The 27,186-nt window shown below is 36.7% G+C and overlaps 2 protein-coding genes across 5 annotated transcripts in view; one reads left to right on the top strand and one right to left on the bottom strand.

Annotated features, from left to right (window-relative positions):
• The window catches only part of CCNC (cyclin C), a 28,993-nt gene extending 17,113 nt beyond the window's left edge, over positions 1-11,880 (top strand). For 2 of the 3 annotated variants that reach the window (XM_025925858.2, XM_086707488.1), the window contains 7 exons: positions 2,142-2,197; positions 3,078-3,113; positions 3,788-3,879; positions 4,479-4,546; positions 8,121-8,200; positions 9,098-9,216; positions 10,646-11,880. In XM_025925858.2, coding sequence (XP_025781643.1) covers positions 2,142-2,197; positions 3,078-3,113; positions 3,788-3,879; positions 4,479-4,546; positions 8,121-8,200; positions 9,098-9,216; positions 10,646-10,700 — 506 coding nt within the window. In that variant the 3' untranslated portion in view covers positions 10,701-11,880. Of the gene's footprint in view, positions 1-2,141; positions 2,198-3,077; positions 3,114-3,787; positions 3,880-4,478; positions 4,547-8,120; positions 8,201-9,097; positions 9,217-10,004; positions 10,475-10,645 lie in introns of those variants that run through there. The other variant, XM_025925859.2, reaches the window with a different exon arrangement.
• LOC112862703 (thiosulfate sulfurtransferase/rhodanese-like domain-containing protein 3) lies at positions 249-26,408 on the bottom strand. 2 transcript variants are annotated; one of them, XM_086707490.1, is made up of 4 exons: positions 26,251-26,408; positions 18,325-18,498; positions 18,056-18,215; positions 249-432 (listed from the first exon to the last, which is right to left on the bottom strand). In XM_086707490.1, the coding sequence occupies exons 1-4, from the start codon at positions 26,321-26,323 to the stop codon at positions 339-341; spliced, it is 501 nt and encodes a 166-aa protein (XP_086563616.1). In that variant the 5' UTR covers positions 26,324-26,408; the 3' UTR covers positions 249-338. The 2 variants fall into 2 exon arrangements, with proteins under 2 accessions (XP_086563616.1, XP_025781747.2); XM_025925962.2 differs by lacking the exon at positions 249-432 and adding an exon at positions 16,308-17,774.
• Between the last annotated feature and the right edge of the window lie 778 nt (positions 26,409-27,186).

Below are 27,186 nucleotides of genomic sequence, written 5' to 3'. Positions count from 1 at the left end.
ATCTAAGGAGACATGACAAGTAAATGTAAAGTTGTCTCCTGGATGAGAGCCTGGAACGGACAAAAGGACATTAGGAAAAAACTAGGAGATCTGAATAAACTATGGACTTCAGTTAATAATTATCTATTGATTCATTATTTATAACAATATACCATACTAATATAAAATGTTAATAACAAGGGAAACTGGGTGGGTGAGCAGTTGTCTTAGTCTGCTCAAGCTTCTCGAACAAAATAGCATAGATTGGGTCACTTAAACAGTAGGTGTTTATTTCTCACAGTTCTGGAAGCTGGAGAGTCCAAGATCAAACAGAGTGTCTGCCTTGATCATTTCCTTGATCAGCCATTTGTTTCCTGGCAAGCAGACAACTGCCTTCTCATTGTGTTCTCACGTGACAGAGAGGTTACTGTTCTTCTTATAAGAATACTAATCCTAAAAAAAAAAAAAAGAATACTAATCCTTTCATGGGGACCCCACCCTCATGACCTCATCTAAACCTAATTAACTCCCTAAAGTGCCACCTCCAAATACCATCACACGGGGGTTAGGGCTTCAGGATATGAATTTGGGGGGGACAAACATTCAGCCTGTAACATGGATGATGTGGTAACTATTATCTCTTCAGTTCTGTAAACTTAAAAAATGTTCCAAAAAATAGTCTACTTTAAGAAAGCAAAGGAATATAATTTGATAAAGGTTGTATCTACTTTTGTTTTTAAGAGAAATTTGAGCATACTGGTAAGTGATAGGACAGATTTATTGGAGGAGGACTGGTTAAAGGTGCAAAACAAAGTGTGAACTGTCAACTGAGTAGATGGGAAGCAAATGTGCAAGTGGTAGAGGTAGCGATAGAAAGGAGGGGTGCATTTTCCTCCAAGTTAGAAAAGGATTAGGAGGTAGAAAACCAAAATGCAGAGCAATTTTATCATGGAGTAGGAGAGAAGTTGACAGTATCAGGTAGATCTTAGTAAGTTAGGTGTCAAGGTCTATGAGTTAGGGATGTAGATTTATTTAATGTACAGAGATAACTTTACCTTGTTGATTAGTGACCATTATGTAAATAAATACCTGTTTTATTTGTACACTTTACATCTTGTTTACATCAGAAGGATTTATAAAACTCAGAAATAAATAATTGGTATGTTTTCAAATAAAGGAGGAAGGAAAGGAAAGCTTGAGTATACATTTCCTAATATCAATTTTAAATGGTTTAGGGTTCAAATCTTGGCAGATGTTACCTATCTAAATTAGTTAGGATACCCAGTTTACAAAATAAAACTTTTTGAAAATAAAGTACATAGCATAAATGAAAAAAAATTTAAATCTCTGTGAGGTCTTGGGCTTTGTACAAGTGGAAGGGATCACAGAACAGATCCTCTAGAGCCTGTCGGTAATCACTTGATTTAATGAAATGTTGCATCATAATGACTTGGATACAATTTTCTCAAATAGTAGTACTTAAATGTGTACACTCATATCATTTTGAGGAGATAGAGGATTGATAGTTAATAGTTTCTTCATTTGTATTTTCTTAGTGACAAAGGAGAGTTGTAACTGTACGTGTGTGTTTGTGTGTGGTATGAAAAAGTTGTAGGAACTTTTCACGTACACTTATGGTTTTATTAAAATATATCTTTTGATAAAGAAGTATCTATTACAGATAGTACAGATTAATAAAAATTCTTAAATCAGATGACCACTGTTAACATTCTTTGGTTATGGTATCCTTTTAACTTTTATGTATATTTAGAAATACATATATATTTGAACACATACATAACTTGTATCCCTTCTAAGCTGAATTACTGAAAAACAGAACAATATCATTCTAGAGCTGAAAAGATTAAAAAAATTTTTTAATGTTTATTTATTTTTGAGAGAGCGTGAGCAGGAGAGGAGGAGAGTAATACATTAGGTATATAATTGAAGTTCTCTAATTGTAATATAGATGGGGGCCTAGGCCTTCCTGCCACTTAGTTCTTCCCCTTGCCTGAAAACAAAACAAATATCTGGGTCCCTAAGCATCTCTAAGAGCTCTTACTAAAAATGATTTACCCCTTCTTCTAATATTCTACACTTGTTAAAGAAATATTGGTTTAATTTACTCTTTCATTTTCTAAGTCATTTTTTGTTTTCTGCAGTAAAAACTAGATTTTCATATGCCTTTCCAAAGGAATTCCCTTATAGGATGAACCATGTAAGTATATTATATAAAATAAAACTACTTGTCAAAGCTGTATATAAACTAGCTCCATTTTATGTTAGAATAAACTGAAACCTGTAAGTGGCAGTCTCGAGTACTACAAGAATATAAACCTTAAATCTAAAATTAAAGCTAAATTACTTCTACCAAAAAAAAAAAAGTATGTAATAGCAGTGGTTATCTACCCTGGATGCTCATTAAATCGCTTTGGGAACTTTTTCATAATGCTGATATCAGGGCCTCTCCAGAGACCCAACTAAAACAGAATTTTCATGCTTGAGGCCTGAGGACTGGTATTTTCTAAAATCTCTCAGGTGATACTAGTGTGCATCTAGGGCTGGGAACTACTAGAATGGAACAGTATGAAAACTATAGTTGAAACTTTACATTAGTTTAGAAGATGAATTTCTATTAACGTTTTTAAGAGGCATGTCCTTTTTCTGCTTTGCAAGGGATTTCTTCATTCTATGTAAATTAGATTTTTTTATTTCATTTTCAGTATTCTTTCCTTTTATTGATTTGTAATATATTAAGTAACACTTAAGTGGAGATCATTGCATTTTTGCATTTTGCATTTGTGAAGTGTATTGGAAAATCTGAAGTTTACACAGGATATTTTAAATTTAAAAAAATAGATACTCTTATATGGAACTGGCTTTTCCTTATAAGGATATAATCATAATTCCATTCATTGTAGTATAGTAAAAAGGTAATTTTTGTTGCATATGTTCATTTTCATATAAGCTGCTATGTGCTTGATTTTAAAAAATTTTAGTAAAAATTTATGATATTACTGTAATGTATATAAATTGTTAGACTAAGTAGACTGATTTGTTTCACATTGACATTTATAATCTTTTTATTTTTAAAACAGATATTAGAATGTGAATTCTATCTTTTAGAACTAATGGTAAGTATATTACTTCCTTGTGATTAATAGAATAAAACATGTTCAAATTTAGTGAAGTCAGAAATTATTTAAAGAAATGATTTGTAGGGAGGTGCATTTTAAAACCATCCAAGTGATACATGATGGTAAAATCATAGTACCTAGTAGCATCATCACCTATATCCTCTCAGAAGCCTGTAAAATAATTTGTATAGCCCACTTAGGATGGGAAAATTTTTCTGTTCTATAGTAACTATAATAAAAGGATTACAAGCAAACTAGTCAGGACATTAAGCCACTGTAAATTATTTGCACAATTTGTGTATGTGTGTGGTGTTATTTAAAGATAGATTATGTCTTTGGCAGAATTCTCCTCCAGTTGGGAATTATGGATTTATAGGCTAATAAGAGGTTTCAGTGTGTTGCAGATGTGACACTTTGAGTCTCTAAGGGAATGGATGCTGACTGACTGCCAACCGATTTACCAAGGTATATTCCAGAGAGAGCACTGCCTTCACTATTATAGTAGAGTTTAGGGCTGCCATACTGCTTGCTTAACAGAATAAGAGGGAAGCAAGCATGAGTTAGAGAAATACATTTTGAAATACACAATTACAAATCAGTTGGGTAATGATAAGTTTTTGTGTTGTAATATATCTGTTTTTATACATACACATTTTTTAAACTGTTTCTAGGATTGTTGCTTGATAGTGTATCATCCTTATAGACCTTTGCTCCAGTATGTGCAGGACATGGGCCAAGAAGACATGTTGCTTCCCCTTGCATGGTAATTAGAACAGAAGTTATTCATAGTGTAATGTGTTATTAGCTAGGAAGGTTGACAACTGGATATGAAGTTTAGTGTTTTTAAAGTAATTAAGCTGGTGTCCCAAGATGTTGTATGTTAAATGAAATAATCTCCTTGTTGAATTTTAACTATATTGATATAAATGCTAAATTTGTAAGGATCTTTATTTGATTAATATTTCCATTAAAATTTGATTCTTATGAAAAACAGAGTACATAAAAAGTAAGACATTATTTTTCAAATAGAATACTTCTGTTGGTATTCAACATGCGTATTAGTTAATTATATAATTTCTGGTTTCCTCTTTGATTTTCTAATTTTTGAAAAATTGGAAAAATCCTTATATTGTAATTTATTGTAGGGTTTTAAGTTTTAGAATCTATTTAGCTGTAATTTTATTCATTAAAATATGCTTATGGTCATTTTCCTTGATATTTTTCACCTTTGTATTTGTACTTCAGTACTATTAAAGATATAAGTATGTACAAAGATGGGAAATCTGGTCCTCTCTGGGGGGAGATGTGGAATCATATAAGATAGTTCTGATTTCAGTAATAATATGATTTACATTTCTATAGGAGGATAGTGAATGATACCTACAGAACGGATCTTTGCCTACTGTATCCTCCTTTCATGATAGCTTTAGGTATGTAAGCATGGTATACCTTTATTAGTTAAATTGTTACAAATATACTTAGGTCATCTCAAAAGAAATTTCACGCTATTATACTTTATGTTGTTACATTTCATGAAGTAATAGACTAATCCTTGCATGTGAACTTTCAATAATATGAAATGCAACTTTCATAAATCAGGATTATTGTCCCTCTCACCCCACTCTTTTGGTAAGTTTTTTTTTTTTTAATCATTTAAAATAATTTTGACCAGTGTCTGAATAGAACATTTTTGTTTGTTTAGGAAGAAAAGTTCAGAATTAAGCCTATTAATATTACTTGTAACTTACATAGAATAACTGGGCCTTTTATTTCCTAAGCCCAACTAAGTCCTTAGAGGTGCAGTAAAGGAGCTCTGTAGTCAATGCTTTGCTGGAAGAATAAGTTAGCTACCATTTTATCTATCTGTAGAAGGCAGTGTAATGGGATAGAACACAATCTTTGGAGTTATATAGTCCTAAATTTAAACTTTGCTTACTTTACAATTGTGGGAAAAGTATTTAACCTGAGTTTGTTTTCTTAATTGCAAAATGTTGGGGATTCTAACTGCATACAGAATTGTTGCAAGAACTAAATGAACTATTAGTTGCAAGAACTAAATATCTTGTAGAGCACCTGTAATGCCTGCCATGTATTAAGCACTTACTAGTTTCTTTTTCCTATTGATTTCCATGATTCTGTCTTCTTGATTTTCCCCCTATTTTCTCACCACCTTACTTTCATAAGTTTCTCTTTTTTCGGTTATTCCTTAAATGTTAATATTTCTCAGCCTTCTTACATTGGGGGTGGCAAATAGGTTATTATACTTTTGTAGTCCTGGATGTTCTCTGAAACCATTGTGTTTGGAAGGATTCTGAAGTGGAATCTGCGTTCATTGGGAAGGAACACATGGGTAAGAAGCAAGGAATAGCAGGCCATGTCCTGCAATTTTGCACCCCTGCTATCTTTGTTCTTCCTGAGTAGTCTCACTGGGCCCCATGGTTTCTACTATTTCTTATGGGTTGAAACGTTTCAACTCCTTATTTAACCAAGGCCTTGCTCCTGAGCAGTTCTTTATATCTATCTACCTTTTAGATAGCTCCACTTGGTGTCTCAATGGCACCTCAGACTCATGACCAGGACTGAACCTATCACTTTATCTAAGAAGATGTTCCTTTTAATGTCTTTGCTAGCTTGGTAAATAGCAGTAGTTAGTTACCTTAATTGGAAGCCTGACCGTTAGACTCTTTCATCTCCCTCGATACTACATCTAGTTGGTAACCAATACCTGTTGTGCCTTCCTCTCAGTTGTCCTTTTGGTAATCTCATAGCCATCTTCTCACTTCTGTTCAGGTGACCACAGCAGTCTCCTTACTGGTTAATTGGCATCTAGTATCCCTGTTCTCAGAGAGCCAGTCTGTCTGCCACAGTTGAGATAGGCTGGTGGTTCTCAACCAGAGATAATTTTGCTCCCCAGGGGATGTATGGCAATGTTTGGAGATGGTTTTGGTTATTACAAAATAACCACTGGGGCGGATACCACTGGCATCTAGTGTGTAGAAGCCAGAGATGTTGCTAAGCATCCTACAATGTACAGGCAGTCTCAAGTATCCAGCCCACAGTGTCAGTAGCACCAAGGTTGAGAAACCCTGAGCTAGGAAGAGCTTTTTATTTTATTATTTTTATTATTTTTTAATGTTTTATTTATTTTTGAGAAAGAGTGTGCATGTGAGGGAGCATGAGTGGGGGAAGGGCAGAGAGAAAGGGAGAGACACAGAATCTGAAGCAGGCTCCAGGCTCTGAGCTATCAGCACAGAGCCAGACATGGGACTTGGACTCGTGAACTGTGAGATCATGACCTAAGCCAAAGTCAGACATTTAACCAATGGAGCCACCCAGGCGCCCCAGGAAGAGCTTTTTCAAATCTTTCAATTCTCCTCCCAGTTTCTGGATAAAATACATAGCTTCTTTTAACCTATACATACCATTCTCTGCTCCCACTCTCACCTTTTTTTTAAGACTTGGCTCAGATGTCTTTAGTGACACCCTCCCCATTCCCAAACTCCCTACATCACCTCAGTCTGGGTTTAGGATGTCTTCTCTGGTTCTGATTTACTCTGTGTCTGCTCTGTTATGGCATTTTCCACTGTATTTCAGTTACCTGTTACTGTAATTTCAGTCCCTTGGCCTCTCAGTCTCTCCAGGACCTACACCCCACTTTACAGCTTCGTTTGACTTGGGGTAACCACTATGTCAGTTCCCATTTGAGTCACTGATTGCCTAAATTGACATCTTTAGCAAAATCATATGGGTAACTAAACCAGGGAATATAACTCAAGAAGCTGGTGTCTCAGGGTAGCCAAGCTGCTGGTAGGAATTATATCAGGGAAAATTGTGATGTAGATTGTTGTGTTGGGCTCTTTTACTCTCTTTGTTAGGTTATATTGTATGTAATGTGTATATGTAGTTGACCCTTGAACAACATGGATTTGAATTGTATAGGTCTACTTATACACAGGTTTGGTTTTTTTTTATAGAACTGTAAATCTATTTTCCTTATAATTGTCTTAACATTTTTTTTTTCTAGCTTAGTTTAAGAACAAAGTATATAATACATGTACAAAATATGTGTTAATCGACTATTTATCAGTAAGGCTTCCAGTCAATAGTAGGTTATTAGTAGTTAAGTTTTGCGGGAGTCAAAAGTTACATGCAATTTTTTTTTTTTAATATTTATTTATTTTTGGGAGAGTGCAAGCCACGGAGGGCTGGTGAGAAGGGGACAGAGGATCCTAAGTGGGTTCTTCACTGACAAGTTGACAGCAGTGAACCTCATATGGGGCTCAAACTCCCAAACCCGTGAGATCATGACCTGCACCAAAGTCAGATGCTCAACCGACTGAGCCACCCAGGTGCCCCTTCATGCAGATTTTTTAACTGCAGAGGGGGTTAGTGTCCCTAAGCCCCATGTTGTTTGAAGGTCAACTGTAATTATATTGTATATGATGCATTACATTTTTTTCTAGGCTCTATTTGATTATAACACTGAGTTCTATACCTGGGTGCCTGGTGTTCACCTGACTTGATCCTATCTAATAACTTAAAACAGAGGCAGCACTGCTTTTAATTGAAATATTAAAACATAATTTATTGAAATATATCAGCATATTATTGTTGTTTTTGTTGTTTTTCTCTTTAACATGTCAAACTGACTTTGGGTGTATTTTTACCACTCACCACTGTTCAGGGATCATTTCCCTGCTCTAGTTTCTTCACTGGATTTTTTCCTAACATGCCCTGACTTACAAACAAGTATACCATGGCTGGCACACAGTAAGGAGCAGGAGATATCAAGAACCTTAGTACAGTCTATTAATTTTTTCTGTTTGTGTTATATTAAATTGATGGGATGGTCACTGGTAACTTTTAGATGAGTTTATGTCATTTTTATAAGGAATATTGGAAAATGCAGATGAATATTTTAAGTGAAAATCTTACCTTTAGCCCTAAGTCCCTACATTTCATGTTTGCAGTTAAACATGGGCCTTTCTCTCATTTTCTTTCCAGCTTGTCTACATGTAGCCTGTGTTGTACAGCAGAAAGATGCCAGACAGTGGTTTGCTGAACTTTCTGTGGATATGGAGAAGGTAGTCTTTAAAATTCCCTTAATTGAATATAAGCTTGAACATTTTAAAGTTAATGTGATATTTACTTAACATGAGTCTAAAATCGTATGCTGTCCACCAGGCTAAGATGATTTTTGGTAAAAATATTAAGAAACATGTTTGGTGAGAAGAATTGATATTGACTGTTTGTTTTATTTGTCTTTTGGGTTTACACTTAAACAGAATGGTAAACTTTTGGTTTTCTTAGTTGCAAAGCTACCCCTCATTTCTAGGATTATTGTAAAAGCTACCTGGAGACCGCTAAATACCACTGTAAACTTTTGTAACACAGCCTGCCTCCTGACAAAGTGGGTTTTGCCCTTTTTTTCTACCTTTTCTGCTGCAATGTTGATAGCATTAGATCAATCCAAGTGAGGTCTACTCAGATGAGAAAGAAAGGGCTAATTGGGAAATGGATACGATGGATTTTGTAGCTGCCAGTTTTTGAGCACCTTAACTCATATGTAATTAACGGAGAAACAAAACGACGACTTTGGTGCACCACCTCCCACCGAATTGTTTGAAACAATTGGTGTTACAGGAATGTACTCTGTAGTGGCATACTCTATCATGATTTAGACCTCTGTTCCAGTTTCCTGTTTTGTTTTGGCTTAAGATATTAGCAGATAGAAGGAAACCAACTGCAGAGATGGATAAGGATGGACAAGGTATGCATATTAAAAGATGAGAGGGTTGAAGGAGAAGCCTACAGAGCAGTGCAGTAAAAATACTGCTTTCACATTTATCAGGATTGTCTAATCTAACCCGAATACTTAAGGACAGAGATTCTGTCTTCACTGTTTCCTCAGGATGTGTGTTCTTTACATAGTACATGTTGCTTGATACTGCTACTGAGAACTTTTCAATATTTCCTTCTAGATTTTGGAAATAATCAGGGTTATTTTGAAACTGTATGAGCAGTGGAAGAATTTTGATGAGAGAAAAGAGATGGCAACTATTCTTAGTAAGATGCCGAAACCAAAACCTCCTCCAAACAGGTACTTTATAGACTTTAATTATGGATTTCATTTCATTATGTATTTCATACACATTTTCATATTTTTCCATAGATTATGTTGTATTGTTTTCATGAAATTTCTTCCAAAACTTCATGATACATATAACTTTTTTTCAATCTGACTTGATTGACAGTGTCTCATTTAAAAAAATACATTAATCTGATCCTCTGTTAACTTCCTAATGCAATGGCAGGTCTCTTACAGGTATCCCTCAACATATTGCTATATACTGCACATAAATTCAAGCAGAACTAGTTCATCTGAAATTCAGGAATAAAGAATTCTGTAGTATCCCATGTCATTTCAACTCTGCCTTTCCCCCTCACCCTCCACTATTGGCTATTACCCTGTTTCATAAATTTCCATAGTGACCTGATATTGTAAAGATAAATAAAGAATTTTGGCTTTTGAGGGACTTGAAGAACTGTGGCATATAGTACCATAATTTTGCTAAATATGAATCACTTGTACTAAGAGTTTTTTGTTTTTTCTTTTTTTTTTGGTTGGTGTTTTTTATGGGATCTATTCATTTAATTCAGTGGTTCTCAGCTCTCACATCAGATCATTTAGAGTAGGAAAAAAGGTGAAGGGAAATAAAGCAATGCTACCCATCTTAATCATTTATCAAGAAAAATAAGTTATAGAATGTATCAAGATAGTTTTGTAGATCTGATAAGTTAATGTTACCATTTGGAAAAAATTAACTTACGCAAGGAGCTGTTTAAGGCATTCATTCAAACAGCTACCTTTGGATGCATTTTTTGCAGAAATTCCCTGAGTGATTCTCCACTAGTGGCAGGGCCTGAAGCTGCAAGATGATGATGGACAAGATAAGGCAATAATTCTATTGCCACAGTTACTGGTATTTTTCAGTTTTAGTTATTTTTAAGTATTCAGCATTTTCCAGGAAATTGCCATTTTTATTTTCTGACTCATAAATAAAAGTTTGCTGTATTTACATGTGATTTTATTACGCCTTTGGACAGTCATTTTTTCAGAAGAACACTTCTTGATTTTCATATTTGGTAGGAATAAGATTTTATATATAAGATTTAATTTTACAGGAAATTTGTTCAGAAAAAGCTCTAATCTCTATGTTGAGTGATACCTGTAATGACAGTGAAATCCCATACCCTTATTTAAATGTTTTGAATGTATGTGGACGCTAACTTCCAGAATACTTGTAATGTGTGAGGGAGGGCACCAAGTTATGGAAGAATAAAAACATAAAACCAAATGTTAGTCTTCTGTATTTTAATTTTGCAATCTGTGTCAGACAATCAGGAGTGTCTTTGTTTTGTAGAGTTTTACCATAGAGTAACTAACTTTAAAAATTAGTTGGCTTATCAGGGTGTTGAAAATGAGTCTTTTAATTGGTATAAAATCTCTTTCTTCCCCACTTGAACAGTGAAGGAGAGCAGGGTCCAAATGGAAGTCAGAACTCTAGCTACAGCCAATCTTAAAACATTCCGAAGAATTCCGTAGTGGACCAGTTGGAAATAAACCATTGGACAGATTTCAGTTATGTCTTCAATGGAACACAAATGAAAATGAATAGCTTGTTTCTGTCAAGCATATTGGGAAGTGATTTTATTTTTGCAAAATAAGTTTTACCTTACCTGATTTGATTCTAGTACATAATTGATTGAAATCTCTTGATTATAAAAGTTTGGAAAGGTTCTAAGGGGACCTACAGACAGACATACATAGACATTTCAAAATTAATAACTTTTGATTAGTATAATTTTTCTTAATTTGGATAATAGAAATTATAGCTTTTTATTAAGCCAGGAAACATGAAGCATAATTTGTCTAAAATTCTCTTTGGTCATTGAAGGACCAAAAAAAGACATAAAAAGTCAAATATATGAGGGTTTTTTTCCCTCCTTAAGTTAAACTTTAAAACTGTATTTAAGGAATCAAATCTTACAAAATCCTGGAAGATTTTGGTAACGATATTGATAATTTCAGGGAAATTAATCAAGTACCTATTGATTTAAAAGTGTATTTTATTCGTAGTTTTAGTATCTTGCCATGGAAGATACTAGCCCAGCCTAGCAGAAAAGTGCAATATGTATAGCATACTTTGACATTTTAAAAGTTATATTAATTCCATAACCATTTTGAAATGCTGGGCAAACTTAAAAAAAAAAAAATCCTACATGACCTTATTTGCATTTGATTCACAGTTAATCAGGCATTTTGAAAGTTAATTGGATAAAACACCATGATATGGTTGAAATTTGGTAACATTTTAATGTTAATTTTTACTCTACTGTGAAAAGTTTTTATATGACATACACTCCCTAGTTTATTTTTGTGTCTTAGTGTGGATTTACAAATTTACTACAGGTATCCTGAGCCAGGAACACAATCAGGTTTCAGGCCAGTTTGATACTGGCCATTCTTAATTCTCATGAGTGTAGGACTTGGACAAACTGTTATGTCAGTGGGACTGTGCTGTCTGTGGAACTTAATCATTTTCTTCAGATTTGAAGGAGAGTGATGAAATTTGAAGTCATAGGATATTGATGTACAATTTAAGGATTAAGTTTTTTTATAAATCAATTGTGAACAATGGATTATTAAATTAAGTGTTGACTTCCTAGTATGAAACTTCAAGAATAAAAGTAATGTTCTCCAGTTTATGACTAATGTCTTGAATTTATCATTTTGAATCTGCCTATGTTTTCCGAGTGTCCTTCTTCCTTTAGACGAGTTTTAAAGTCTTCTATAGTTTGTCAAGTGGGTAATTCAAATGGCTCTTAGACTGTAGAGTTTTGCTTCCTTGTGGAGAGGATCAGATAAGTTGGGGTAAAGTGGTAAAGTGGTACTGTAAAGTCAGTACCAATGATAAACGTAGGTCTTACGGGCTTACGGGCAGAATAAGAAATAAGGAAAAATGCTCTCCTCAGGTCTGAAGGAATTAAGGTGGGTTTGAGTTGGAAGAGCGTAGTGATTATATATCACAACCACTGACTTAACCTTAAGTTTTTTTTTAAGCCTACCTATATTCTTTTAAAATTTTTATTTTGAAAGTTAGTACATATGACTTGTTTTGTTTTCACCCTCTTATTATAGAAAATTTAAAGCAACATATACAAGAGCAAATAAAATTCTGTAATGAACCTCCATGTATTTATTACCCAGTTTCCATAATGACCAGTTCATGGCCAATTTCATTTCACCTAAATTTGCGTCAACTTCCCACAACATGCATATTATTTTGAAGCAAATGCAAGATACCATATTTCCTCTATAATTATTTCAGTGTGTATTCCTAAAGATAATGGCTCTTAGAAAAAAATTTTATACCTAGAGAATTAGTTAAAATAATATTGTACTACCAAATATTCATTGTTCATATTTTCAGTTACAAATACCATGAAAAATAAATAATTCTGGTCAGGATCAGCACCAGACATTGCAACTGATTGATAAATCCTTTAAGTCTTTTAAAATTCATGGATTCCTCTTGTCTTATTTTTTAAATTCCCCTTTTTGGTTTGGTTATCTACTGAGGGTTTCCCACCATATGGATCTTACTAAATGTATCTTTGAAGTGCCATTTAACATGCTCCTTTTTCTGTATTTTCTATAAATTGGTAGTTGAATGTAAAGGCTTGATCAAGTTCAAAAAAAATTTTTTTCGAGAGGGTAGACTACTGTTAAAGGTGTCTTCCACAGACAGCATATCATGGCTGGTTGTTGCTTTCTGTGACTTATCACCTACTGATGATAAGTTGTTAAAAAAAAAAGAGCTGTAGACTGCACTGTCCAGTGTGACAGCCACTAGGTACATGTGGCTGTTGAACACTGAATATGTGGCTAGTCAGAACTGAGATGTGCTGTAAATGTAAAAATACATGTTAGATTCAATACATAATACAAAAGAATGTAAAATATCTAACATTTTAAATGACAGGACCAAATAAAACACGATTAAAATTAAATTCACCTCTTTTTAAAATGTAAGACAATTCAAAAATACATAATGGCTTTAATTCTGTTGGACTGTGCACTGTAAGACAAGGGAAATGTTAAGACTCCTGACCCATTCTCCCTACTGCTTGAGCATTCCTGCCCCCCAGAGCAACTTTTAGTTATTTCTTTGCTGTTATGTTAACTTCCACATTTACAAGTAACAAGCTTATAGCTTTTATTGGGCACTTAGGTGACAAGAATGTTCTTGGGTTTCTACATGATAAAGTCATTTAATTCTCAGAACAATTATTGTAGAGATGAGAAATGTCACAGGTCAAGAGTGACGAGCTTGGATTAGGTTCTAATTATTTTATTTTTAATTTTAAAAATGTTTATTTATTTTGAGAGAGAGGGAGAGAGAGAATCCCAAGTAGCCCCCACACTGTTAGTGCAGAGCCTGATGCAGGGCTCAAATTCACGAGCTGAAAGCAAGAGTTGGATGCTTAACCAACTGAGCTACCCAAGCACCCCAGATTAGGTTCTCTCTCTCTCTCTCTTTTTTTTTTTTTTGAGAGAGAGAGAGCATACACAATTGGGGAAGGGGCAGAGGGGTGGGGAGCAGAGGATCCAAAGTGGGCTCTGTGCTGACAGCAGAGAGCCCAATGTGGGGCTCGAACCTGTGAATCATGAGATCATGACTTAAGCCAAAGTCTGGTGCTTAACCTACTGAGCCACCCAGGTGCCCCAGGTTCTAATTCTTAAAACCTGGGTAGCTGCCCGACACCCCCCCCCCCCATGTTCTTAATTACCTTACTGCTTCCTATGTTTACCCTCCAGCTTTTTATTTTGAATTTTTTCCCAATAGTAAAATTATCTATTAACTTCCTAACTTTCCTATGGAAAATGAAGATTTCACTTTCTCACACACCTCCCTCTATTCTCTTGCTTCCACTTCCTCACCCACCTGGTTCTACATTAAGACTTCTACTCCCATTGTCTTCCCAATTGTGTAATTTTTGTTAAATTCATACTCAGTGTATATCAAGTATATATGTATAATGTGTTCTGTAGTGTACTATGGTTACATTTCTTTTAGAATATTTTTGGCTTTCTGAAAGGTTAGTAATGCCTTCGTTGTAATTTGCTCAATTTACTTTGTACATTTTATTAATTTGTCACCAGAATCATTTATAATTCATTTACTCCCTAAGTCACTCATAGGGAGACATTCTTCCCTGAGTCCTTTATCTTTGTTTAGGTATCCAAGATATGAGGAATACACTTCTTTTTCTTTGCCTTTGTTTCAATGGTTTTTTTTTTCATTTTTATTAATCCTCGTCAGCTGTGTCTAATCTGTTAAGCCCATCTACTGGGTTTTTAATTTCAGTTATTCTTAAATTCTAGAATTTGTTTGATACTTTTTTGTAGTTTCCAACTACTTATTACTTCCATTAATAATTTTTGTCATCTAGGGGCGCCTGGGTGGCGCAGTCGGTTAAGCGGCCGACTTCAGCCAGGTCACGATCTCGCGGTCCGTGAGTTCGAGCCCCGCGTCGGGCTCTGGGCTGATGGCTCAGAGCCTGGAGCCTGTTTCCGATTCTGTATCTCCCTCTCTCTCTGCCCCTCCCCCGTTCATGCTCTGTCTCTCTCTGTCCCAAAAAAATAAATAAACGTTAAAAAAAAAATTTTTTTTAAATAATTTTTGTCATCTAAGTTATTGAAAATACAAAGCATAGGTATTTTAAAGTCTGGGGGCAGGGGGTGCCCAGGTGGCTCAGTTGGTTAAGCATCTGACTTCGGCTCAGGTCATGATTTCACAGTTCATGGGTTCGAGCCCCACGTGGGGCCCTGGGCTGACAGCTCAGAGCCTGGAGTCTACTTCAGATTCTGTGTCTGCCTCTCCTCTGCTCTCTCTCTCTCTCAAAAATAACATTGAAAACAATATAAAGTCTGTCTGAAAATGCCAACATGTCAATTATATGTAGATTTGTTTTTAATTTTTTTTATTTTTCAATTGTGAGGTCCTATTTACTGCCATTTCTTTAGTAAAAGGCGAAAGATTTATGCGATCTGAAGAGAAACCAGAGTATTATTTACTGCCATTTCTAATAAATGTTATAGAATTCCGAGCATTGAATATAAAGAAATGTAGAGAATATTTATGGCTCTGGCTCAGGGGTCTATAAACTATGTTTCATGGGCCAAATCTCACCTGCCATCTAGTTTGTCTGGCCGTTGAGCTAAGAATGTTTGCCATATTTTTAAATGGTTGAAAATAATGAAAAGAAGAATATTTGGCAACATGTGAAATAGAAAATTTGAGCCTAAGTGGCCATAGTTTTGTTAGGATACAGCCACACTCATTCCTTTATGTGTTGTCTGTGGTTGCTTTGTGCTACAGTAGCAGAGTTGAATAGTTGCAACAAAGACCTTATGGCCCACAAACCTAAAAAATTCATTACTGCCAACCCTTTGCTCTAGCTAGCTAATGATGTCTTTCTCTAAGAGGGGATTTACTTCTGGTAGGCTCCTAAGATCACCTTAATTCATTCAGTGATTTAGTGGATTCGAAGCTGGTCTTACATTTTTATGAGGGTTGGACAATTTCTGGTTCACCTTTACTCCTAAGGTATAGTTTCCCAGGGGTTCCAACTAAACATCTGGTGTATTTACCCAGGGTCTTTACCCAGGTTCTTATTCCTGGATGGGCCCAGTAGTTCAACCGCAGTTTCCCTTCTCCCCGAGAGATTCTCTCTCTCTTCAAATCTTCCCACCTTCATATGTTTGTCCTAGTAATATTTGTTTATATATATCAATAAATAAGATTTGTTTAAAGGCATGAAGGAACTACTAAAGCAGTGAGGCTTTGAAGAGCTATACTCCAGGGAAAAGGAAAGCTATAGAGGATGAACCAATATTGGAACATGCCTGTGTGTGTGTTTATTTTCCACCTCTTCTAGTTCCTGCTAGAAATAGACTGACATTATCAGAAATAGAAGTTCGAGGTGGTCACATCATTCCTACCCCAGATTTTCCAATGGCTTAATAATATCAAACCAAGTCCTTATAGTTGCTTCCTAGGCCTTACATGACCTCAATGACTACATAAATGAGACTGAACATATTTGGGTCTGAAGAGGCACAGATGGAAGAAAGCACAAAGTTGTTTTACCACTAGTGCACTAACAAACATAGGAGTTGACATTCCAAAGGCATATATTCATGCTAGTAACAGTTATTTACATTTAAATTTTTTTCATATTTTCATTATTTTTAATTGAGATATAATTACAGAAAATGTATGTTTTCAAGTGTTCAATGAGTTTTGATAAATGTATTACTCTATGTACCAACACTTCAATCAAGATATAAATCGTTTCCATCACCCTAGAAATTTCCCTCCTTGCTTTTTCCAGTTAATCTTCCCTTTACAGAAGCAATCGCTATGATTTCTATTTTTATAGGTCATATTAACTAATTTAAGTTGCAAGTTATATTGCTACCATACTGGTTACAACATTGCCGTAAGTCTTTGGGGGGTGTTAATGTATTTTCATTATTCATATTTCACCTACTTTTCTAGAGCTCAGATTCTTGGTGTTTTAAGACAAAGTCTGTTTTTACTTTTATAGACCTCTGCTAGAAATCAAACATCTTCAGAGAAGAATCGCATCTATTTTATTATCTTTTTAGTATTTGGAATATTTAGCATAGGGTCTCAACCAAGAAAAGGTGTTCAAGAAATGCTTACTAGCTGCTTTATATTATTCAATATTCAGTAACTATTCATCATGAGTGAAAGGTTTATCTATCAGAAATTTTGTATATCATATTAAGACAATTTTATGAATTTTCTAAAATGGGAAAATTTACAAACTAAAATATGTTATAATCATAAAAAAAAAAAAAACTTGTCTAGCTCATAGACTCTTTAATGAATAGAAGCCATGCTAACACAAATGGTCCTACATTATGATTAAATACTACAAGTAACTTGGGCTTTGAGAGTACTATTGTACTATAGTAAACTAAACTAGTTCACTAAACTATTTACAAATTAATTTCTAGGATACCAGGGGCACCTGGGTGGCTCAGTCAGTTAAGCGTCTGACTTCAGCTCAGGTCATGATCTCACAGCTCGTGGGTTTGAGCCCCACGTCAGGCTCTGTGCTGACAGCTCAGAGCCTGGAGCCTGCTTCAGATTCTATGTCTCCCTCTCTCTCTGCAACCCCGCCCCCTGCTCATGCTCTGTCTCTCTCCCTCTCTCATAAATAAACTTTTTTTTTTTTTTTTTTTTTTTTTTAGAATCCAACCCTTCTATTTCTATGGCAAGTTACATACATTATTTCAATCCTCAAGGAAATAGGCAAGGCATTCTCAATTTACAGTTTACAGTTAGGAAAAAGATTCAACACAGAATTGACTTACACAAAATCCCCTTCCCATTAACCAGTGATGCCAGGACTCGATTATTATTTTGTTCATTCTACTATCCTGTGCTGCATGTACAAAAGGAAAGAGCCAGCTTGTATTCCAGAATTCAATTTCCTTTTTTCTTTTCTGAAAATTCATAAGTCACCCATTCCTTCCATCCTCCAGCATAATGTTGAACACTGAAAACACATAGCAAAGTTAATGCTGTAAACATTTTCTCCTGCTTTATAAACACAAAGTCGATAGGAACTTTAGAGATCTAGAGATACAAGGACTACTCTAGACTTTAAAACTATTTAAAAGACTTCTGAGTAGGATGAAAATGCAGAGGCTCTTATTCACTATCCTGCTACTACTAACACAGTGATTATAAAATTTTTTTCAGTAGACCAGTAAAAACATACATATGAAACATCGCAATACACATTCTTGAATACATTTTTACACTCCATCTATGTACCTGTTAAAGCCCAGAGATACTGCTGTGTCCACAGCCTTCTTGCTTCTCACTCCGGCTAAACAAGAAAACACTAGGCTGTCAGATTTGGATGGTTTTACTTCATTGTACTTCTCTTTGAAGTCTTTTGGGTTCATCTGTAGAGCTTCACCTACCTCATCCACTGGAAGAAAATGTTAAGAATTTCAGTTAAATTTTAGATACAGTAAATTACCGAATCTATATATACTTTTGTAATGAATCAACTTACATGGTATCAACAGGTCACTTACATGGTATATTGACAGACCCGGGAATTTTCCCATACTCAACAATTTCCCATCTCTCTCTAACATCAATTAACGTAATTTGTCTGGAATTCAAGAGACTTTTAAGTTCCTTGTAAGTGACATCTTTGAAAACAGCAGTACAAAAATTGTGGCAGCTTCCTTTTATTGACTTCAAACCTGGAAAGAATAAAATAATTTAGGCACCTTCAAAGTAACGTTGCTATTAATACCTGGAAAGCAGTTCAAAGGAAAATTTCCCCCTGGTTCCAGTCAGCTAACGATAGTTGATGTTTCTCCTTCGCTGAATTTTGCGTTCAGTGTATTTTGCACACAGCCTGATGGAGCCACAGGATGTAGCCATACCCTCTTGCCCTCCATGCTTAATGGCTGGCCTTGTGCCAGCTCCACATTCTACTCTCTCCAAGCCCTTAATTAGGTAGAGCTTGTAAATACACATTCAGCATTTGGTAACAGAAGTGTGCAAATGGTTTGTAAGTCAACCATAATCCAAAAATACAATGTGAAGAAAAATTTAATTTCCCCTTACAAGTGAAAATAACAAGCCATATGTTAGATGTGGGGACGTTACATTTGAAATTACACTTGTAAGTACTTAAAGGCACTGTTTCTGTTAAATAATTGATAGGGTGTCTGGCTGGCTCAGAAAAGCACGTGACTCTTGTTCAAGCCCCATGTTGGGTGTAAAGATTACTTAAATAAAAACAAAAAATAATTGGTAACATAATATGGTACTGAGTAATAACTCATAAAATAAATCTATGGGTCCATAGTGATATAAGTATATAATTGAATAAATAATTGGGGAGACGGGATTATTTCAATTGATAAGTGTAGAATGAATGACAGAGAAAGTCACCATTAGGTTAACACCCCAGTAATTATTTCAGCAAGAGGCATTGATAGATGCTAGAGTTAGGGGGTGAAAGTATGAGAAACAGGATAGTATCTCCTCCAGGAGATACTAATTACAAAAGGAGACACGTAAAAGATGCCACTTTAACCAATTATTCAAAGATCATTAGTGATAAATATCGACAGCATGCAGTCTCTAAGGTTGCTCGAAGAACAGCACAACATCACTTCCTTAGTATTTTTGCCAAAAATGCACACCCTGAATCAAATCAGAAGACCATCTCAGACAAATTCAATCTACAAAGTAACTAGTACTCTTAAAAAGTATCAAAGTTATGAAAACAAAGAGTGGGGGAACTGTCAGCCAACCTAAGCCAACTGAAGCCAACTAAGGAGTCATGACAATGTAATACAATGTAGAATTCTGGATTGGATCTGGACTACAAAAGGCATCAGTGGGGAAACTGGTGAAATTTAAAATTTATTTATTTTGAGAGAGTGAGAGAGAATGTGAGTTGAGAGGGGCAGAGGGAGAATCCAAGTAGGCTCTGCACTATCAGCATGGAGCCCAATGCGGGGCTCAAACCCACAAACTGTTAGTTTTTTACCTGAGTCAAAATCAAGAGTTGGACTGAGCCATCCAGGTGCCCCAAAACTGGTGAAATAAGGTCTGTGGATTAGTTAATAGTATTATGTCAGTATTCCTTTCCTGATTTCAATAATCGTATCACGTAAGATGCTTACATTAGGGGAAGTTGAAGAATGAAGGGAACTCTTTTACTTTTGCAACTTTTCTTTTTTTTTTTTAATTTTTTTTTTCAACGTTTATTTATTTTTGGGACAGAGAGAGACAGAGCATGAACGGGGGAGGGGTAGAGAGAGAGGGAGACACAGAATCGGAAACAGGCTCCAGGCTCTGAGCCATCAGCCCAGAGCCCGACGCGGGGCTCGAACTCACGGACCGCGAGATCGTGACCTGGCTGAAGTCGGACGCTTAACCGACTGCGCCACCCAGGCGCCCCGACTTTTGCAACTTTTCTATAGTTCCAAACTGGTTTTTTTTAAACATGAAAGAAAACCGAAAAGATTTTTTCAATAAATAAAAACAAAATTTTAATAATCATTTTACACAACAAAATGACCACTTATAAGAAAGGTAAATAATAATGCTTCAAATGTTGTTTTAAACATTGAATATATTATAAAGATATATAAATTACATATTTTATTATTTATTTTTGAGAGAGAGAGAGAGAGAGAATGATTGTGAGCAGGGGAGGGGCAGAGAGAGGAGGAGACACAAAATTCAAAGCAGGCTCCAGGCTCTGAGCTGTCAGCACAGAGCCCAACAAACCGTGAGATCATGACCTGAGCCGAAGTCAGATGCTTAACCGACTGAGCTACCCAGGTGCCCCAAAATTGGTTTCAATAGTATACACTGGCATAGGAAAAGGTTTAAAGGTCTAAGTCTTGAAGGAGACATACAGTATACCATCTGTAAGAATTCAGTATTTGGTAACAGTGATATTTCAGATTAACGGGGAAATTTTATTCAATAAATACGTACAGCAACTAGCTAGACATCAGGAAGAAATTTTAAGCAGGCTATTCCCTTATTTCTTATATGTAAATTTAAATTTCAACCTAAAAAGTAGTATCTTAGAAGTACTAATAGAAACACATTATATACATATGAATTTATACTATAGTTCGATATATGATATACAAAAACACAATGAATAGAAGATCTGAACATTCTTCCAGAGAAGGCATACAGATGGCCAACAGACACATGAAAAGATGCTCAACATCATTAATCATCAGGGAAATGCAAATTGAAACCATAATGAGATATCACCTCACTCCTGTTAGAATGGCTATTATCAAAAGACAAGAAATAAGTGTTGGAGAGGATGTGGAGAAAAGGGAACCCTTGTGCACTGTTGGTGGGAATGTCAATTGGAAAAGAGTATGGACTTTCCTCAGAAAAATAAAAAATAGAGCTACTATATGATCCAGCAATTCCACTTCTGGGTATTTATCTGAAGAAAATGAAGATGCTACCTTGTAAAGATATCTGCACCCCATGTTCACTACAGCATTATTTCCAACAGCCAAACTATAGAAACAACCTAAGTGTCCACTGATGGATAAATGAATAAAGAAACTGTGGCGCGCGTGCACACACACACCCACACACACACACACAGGAATATTATTCAGCCATAGAAAAGAATGAACTCTTGCCATTTGAGACAACATGGATGGACCTTGAGGATACACACTAAGTCAGACAGTGAAAGATAAACAAATACCATGTGATCTCATACATGGAAACAAAAAACCCTCAAAACCCAAGCTCATAGATACAGAGAACAGATTGGTGGTCGCCTGAGGCAGGGAATGGTGGGGGGGGGGGGTGCGGTGGAAAGAGAAATGGGTGCAGGTAAAAAAGGTAAACATTTAAAAAATTATTTTTTAAATTAAAAAATAAGAATTCTCATCTTAATAGGGAAAAGGGAGAGGGAATGTAGGCCTCTTAGGGGGAAGTAAATGATTTTTAGGGAAGATGAATGGACCCTTAGAAGAATAGATTGGAGGTAAGACAGTTTGTGATAATGCTTGCCTGGGTGTGCTTTTGAGTTCTAGTCTCCTTTCCTGTGATGAGTCAATCTTCCCTGGTTGATGAAACTCCTGGGGAGAGGACTTAACGACAATTGAGTTCCTTTTGAAGCATCTGTCTAAAGACAGGTAAGGGGAGCAGAGAAAGCCTCTCTCTGCATCTGCTGTTTTTCAAACGCTTACAGCTCAAAAAAAAAAAAAAAAAAAAAATCAACCTGCCAACCCAAATTTCAGTTTGAAATATGATGCCCTAAAAATATTTAAAATCACATCATATTACACTATACCAATTGAGGATCTAGTAACATTCAGAATGGTCTAATTCATACTGTATACATGTTTAGAAGTTAGTTTTTATAATACAATTGTCAGGTCTTTTTAGTAAGGAGAAACCTATAGGAATGAGCTTTTTTTTTTTTTTCCAAATAAAAAGCTTAAGAAATTTAGTTATTTCTTTACATCTCTAAATTCTAGAATTATTCATTAAATTATTTAATTTCAATTAGCTTAATGTGATTTAATTATATGGTTAAAGAAATTATATATAGGAGTGCCTGGGTGGCTCAACTGGTTAAGTGTCCGACTTCGGCTCAGGTCATGATCTCTCAGTTTGCGAGTTTGAGCCCCGTGTCGGGCTGTCTGTGCTGACAGCTCAGAGCCTGGAGCCTGCTTCAGATTCTGTGTCTCCCTCTCTCTCTGCCTCTCTCCCACTCACACTCTGTCTCTCAAAAATAAACATTAAAAAAAATTTTTTTAATAAAATAAAGAAATTATACATAGAAAAAATATACATAGGGGCATCTGGGTGGCTCATTCGGTTAAGTGGTCAGCTCAGGTCATGATCTCACAGTTTCATGAGTTCAGCCCCACATCGGGCTCTGCACTAACAGAGTGGAGCCCACTTGGGGACTCTCTCTTCTCTCTACCTCTTTCTCTGCCCCCCCACCCCCGCTCTGCTGTCTCTCTCAAAATAAATAAACTTTAATAAACATTTAAAAAAAAGAAATCATATCCATGATTTGGGTTCTAAATTTATAAATTCATAATTTTTTTTCATAAATTTACCTTCTTTTCTATGTTATAGTGTAGCATGGTTGTGTACTATATGTTATACTTTAAAATAATAAATTTCACTTAGAAAGAGTCTACCACTGGGGCACCTAGGTGGCTCAGTTGGTTAAGTATCTGACTTTGGCTCAGATCGTGATCTTTCAGTATGTGGGTTTGAGCCCTGCATCGGGCTCTGTGCTGACAGCTCAGAGCCTGGAGTCTGCTTTGGATTCTGTGTCTCCCTCTCTCTCTGCCTCTTCCCTGCTTGTGCTCTGTCTCTCTCTTAAAACTAAACAAACATTTAAAAAAACAAAAACAAAGAAAGAAAAGAAACAGTCTACCACTGGGGCGCCTGGCTGCTTAGTCAGTTAAGTGTCTGGCTCTTCATTTCAGCTCAGGTCATGATCTCATAGTTTGTGGGATTGAGCCCTAAATCAGGCTCTGTGTGGACAGTACTTGGGATTCTCTCCCTACTTCTCTCTCTCTCTTTCTCTGTATCCCCCACCCCTGCCAAAAAAAAAAAAAGTCTATGATTACCCCTTACTTTCTAATTAAGTTTGGCAGTCTTTTTATAATTCCAAATAAAGTTTTGATGTGAAAAATATAACTATTTGAAACATAAAAGGGGAACCTAGGTGGCTCAGTTGGTTAAGCATCTGACTCAGTCTTGGCTCAGGCCATGATCTCTCATCATGGTTCATGGGTTCAAGCAAAGAGCCTGCTTGGGACTCTGTCTCTCCCTCTCTCTGCCCCTCCCCCATTTGTTCTCTCTAATAAATAAATAAACTTTAAAAAAAGAAGGAAACATAAGCTTTTGCTTAATAATGATAACAATCATAATAATAGCAATTCATTCTTGCCACAGCCATAAAATAAATTCCCTAGTTCACCTATATTCTTCTGGATCTTGACACCTTAGAAAACCAATGTCAATATCTGTTGAATATTGACAATTTTTTCTAGGGACTGTGCAATGGACAATACAGACAACATGCAACCAAGAAAGAAATGATTGTTACTTCAGAGAGAAAACATTAGGAAGAACATCTGGTGTGCTTCCTTTTCAAATAGGTATTTGGATTTAGTGTGAACATTTTATAACTTCTAATGTAATCACTTTAATAAATATTTTCAGTTTTTTGAACCACTCACAGCAAAATGCTGAAAGCAAGTGAACAACCATCCTAGTGAGTAAAATGGTACAATGGAAATTTCTGGTAAGGCAATGCATTTTATTTCATGAAGTGATTTTAACAGGAAAAGGGAACACCCTAGGTACTGACTTTCAGCTTCTTAAAGTACTTGTCTTTTCAACCTTTTACTCCTCTATCACAGTACTTCCCCCTTAAATAGGCCAGCGAGCCAAGTCCTCTCAGCTGTCACCTTCCTCAAACTCCCTCCTTATTTAAGACATCTGCTGCTGGCAGCTGATTCGTATTAACTAGGGCATCTCCGTGTTTTCTGTTGTTCTTTGTAGCCCAAGGACTAGGATACCAAGTAAAGGCGTTTATGCAACCTGGCTATTACCAGGAAAGCTACTTAGAATCTTCCAGAGGTCAGCACCCTGGGAATAGATAGGGCAAGACTGCGTAGGTGAAAGTTCACTCACTTTGTGCCACCACAAAGGTGTGTTAGCCCAGTACTCAGTGGCAGTACACATGACTTAGTAGGTCCCATTTGGGATCCTGCTTCAAACCTGAGTCTAAACAGAAGCAAAAAGGAAGAAAAGAACAATAAAACCAGCAGAATAATACTGGAGGGGATGGCTTCAGAGAATAAAGGTAGCCAGCAAGTTTTTGATCTCATGGAAACGTAGGAGACAAAAGTCATTTTCAGTGTAATGGGGGTCACTGATTAAGTGACAAGCACTCATATTAGCAGCCTCAAATCATTAAGAAGACAAGGATTGACAGCATTCTCTTGGGAAAGTCTTGGTTGAAAGATTAGAAACACGGGACACCTGGGTGGCTCAGTTGGTTAAGCATCCCACTTTTGATTTTGGCTCAGGTCATGATCTCAGAATTCGTGGGACAGAGCCCCGTCAGTGCAGAGCCTCTCTCTTCCTCTCTCTCAAAATAAATAAACATTAAACAACAACAACAAAAAAAAAAAAAAAAAGGAAGGAAGATTAGAAACACATCCTGAAATCGGAAGAAACCTAAATGTTCATTCAGGAAATGGTTAAATTATGAAGCCTATCATGCAGCACTTACAAGGAAACGGTGACTTAGATGTCCATACTGTTAAATGAAAAAGCTTCCCCCTTTGACATCTGTATACATATAACATACTTGTGTTTTATAAATGTCCAGAAAAGCATCTGGAAGAAAATACTAAACTATTCCTGGGGAGTGAGATTGCAGGAAGAGGAGTTCTGGGACATAAATTAAAAAAGAGCAACACCTGTGTATTACATATGTCGTATTTTTAGGTGTACATTTATGTAGGCTTACAGGAAAGTGTTTAGAAGGATGTGTACCTAGCCTCACTTGTAGAGGAGAATGGAATATGGGAGGGTGCACAAAGAAGAACTTACATGGTGCTGTGTCTGTTTGAAAACAATGAGAATATAATTATGTATTACTACAATTTTAGACGAAAAGGCACCTTTTCTGTAACACCTTCTCCAACTCGGGTAGAATCATTGCTTTTGCCGTTGCAGTCTCACCGGGTTGTATATGGTGTTTACTTGTGTCTGTCTCTCCACAAAATGAAGTGAACTGAAGAGGCGATATCCCCCGCAGGAGGCCTGCCTTAGTAGGTGCTCAATAAATAAAACATTTGCATAGAAAAGCACATTTTAAGCTACTGAGGACATACCAACAGTTAAAGTGGAATAACTGGGAGGGAGAACTGGGGACACAGGGTTATGCCACAGTCTCCGTAGCTGTGTCCACAAATAAAAGTTTGTGCTTAAGGACAGGAAGTCGGCTTTGAGGAGTACACCCAACACCTCCATAACCACCTTCGTTTCTCCGGCTTGTTCTGTCCTGGTGGTACCTTAATGGCTCTAACGCGTTCTAATTCAAGCAATGGGCGCGGCTTCTAGTGGGTAACAAGTGTAACTCGCAAAGCTGGGCTCGTGGTTAGTTTGTCTGGGGCAGAAGCAGGCCTCGCTCGCTCCTCTGAGCCGCGCACTGACCTTCATTGCTCAAACACCAGTATCTTCCAAAATGCCTCCCCACGCAAGCTTCCTGGAGTAACGCTGACCTCCCTCCCTGCGTCCCCCAAGAGCAGCCCCAGACCCAAGTAGCCCGGAATCTGAAGGAACGAGAACTAGCAGGGGGTGCTTCCTTCAAGAAGCGAGCACCCCCACCAATGCCATTCCTCCCCCGGGGCCCGAGGTTAGGCGCTGTCCCTTTCCCCATGGACCACAGAGCTCACCCCAGAGCACAGACTGCGCCGACCCGAGGATCGCACGGCGTGCACTCCCGAGCAGCGGCCCCGGCAGCACCATCTCCCGCTCGCGCCCACCGGGCTCCTGATCACTTCCTCCTCCGGCTTCTCCCCCACTGGTCCTCCCGGCGGCCGCGCCGGGCTCTTGAGCGCCCCCCTCCGCCAGGCGCTGGCCGAGCCGAGGAGAGCCACGGGAAGTGATCGCTGAGGGAACCGGGCCCTAACTCAAGAAACTGAGAGCTGGACTTTTGTTTGTTTGTTTGTTTTGATGATTATTTTCTACTTTTTTATTTTTTAAACCTTTTTAAAATGTTTATTTATTTTTGAGAGAGAGAGAGAGAGCAACTGTGAACAGAGGAGGGGCAGAGAGAGAGAGACAGGGAGACACAGAATCCCAAGCAGGTTCCAGGCTCTGAGCTGTCAGCACAGAGCTCACCCAAGCCGTGAGATCATGACCTGAGCCCAAGTCGGAGGTTTAACCGACTGAGCCACCCAGGCGTCTCTTGATTATTATTTTTTTAAAGGAGAGACAACGTTTAAAAGTGGAAAGTAGAAAATACACCAAAGATAAAATTTAAAGATTTAAAGTAAAAATTTCCAACTTACTTTATATCCGGATTCTTGCAGATTAATTTAAAGTAAACTACATGGATGCCTTCCTAGGAATTGCTCTTAAATCCAATAGCCGGTTCAACTGATGTCAATATTAAGATAATCGCATGCTGTCATCTTTCCTCTACAACTTTGATATTTGTATTTGACGATAGTTTGCCAGAGGTAGGTCCAACTAATATGTAATATGTGTTTTCAGTTGCCACTGTAACGAATTACCACAAATTTACCAGCTTCAAACAATATAAATTTGTGTACAGTTCTTTATGTCAGTACTCTTACTTGGCTAAAACTGAGGTGTCCACAAACCTG

The sequence above is a fragment of the Puma concolor genome, chromosome B2 (assembly GCF_028749965.1).
Source record: "Puma concolor isolate L17-30 chromosome B2, mPumCon1.1.hap2, whole genome shotgun sequence".
Classification (NCBI taxonomy): Eukaryota; Metazoa; Chordata; class Mammalia; order Carnivora; family Felidae; genus Puma; species Puma concolor.
This window is presented reverse-complemented; position numbering and strand designations above follow the sequence as displayed.

Coding starts and splice junctions, on each gene's coding strand:
- LOC112862703 (XM_086707490.1), bottom strand. CDS start 26,323: ATGGTGCTGCCGGGGCCGCTGCTCGGGAGTGCACGCCGTGCGATCCTC. Junction 18,216..18,324: donor CGGGTCTGTCAATATACCAT/GTAAGTGACCTG, acceptor ATTTTCTTCCAG/TGGATGAGGTAGGTGAAGCT. Junction 433..18,055: donor GTATCTCTGGGCTTTAACAG/GTACATAGATGG, acceptor TTTTTTTTTTAG/GATTAGTATTCTTATAAGAA.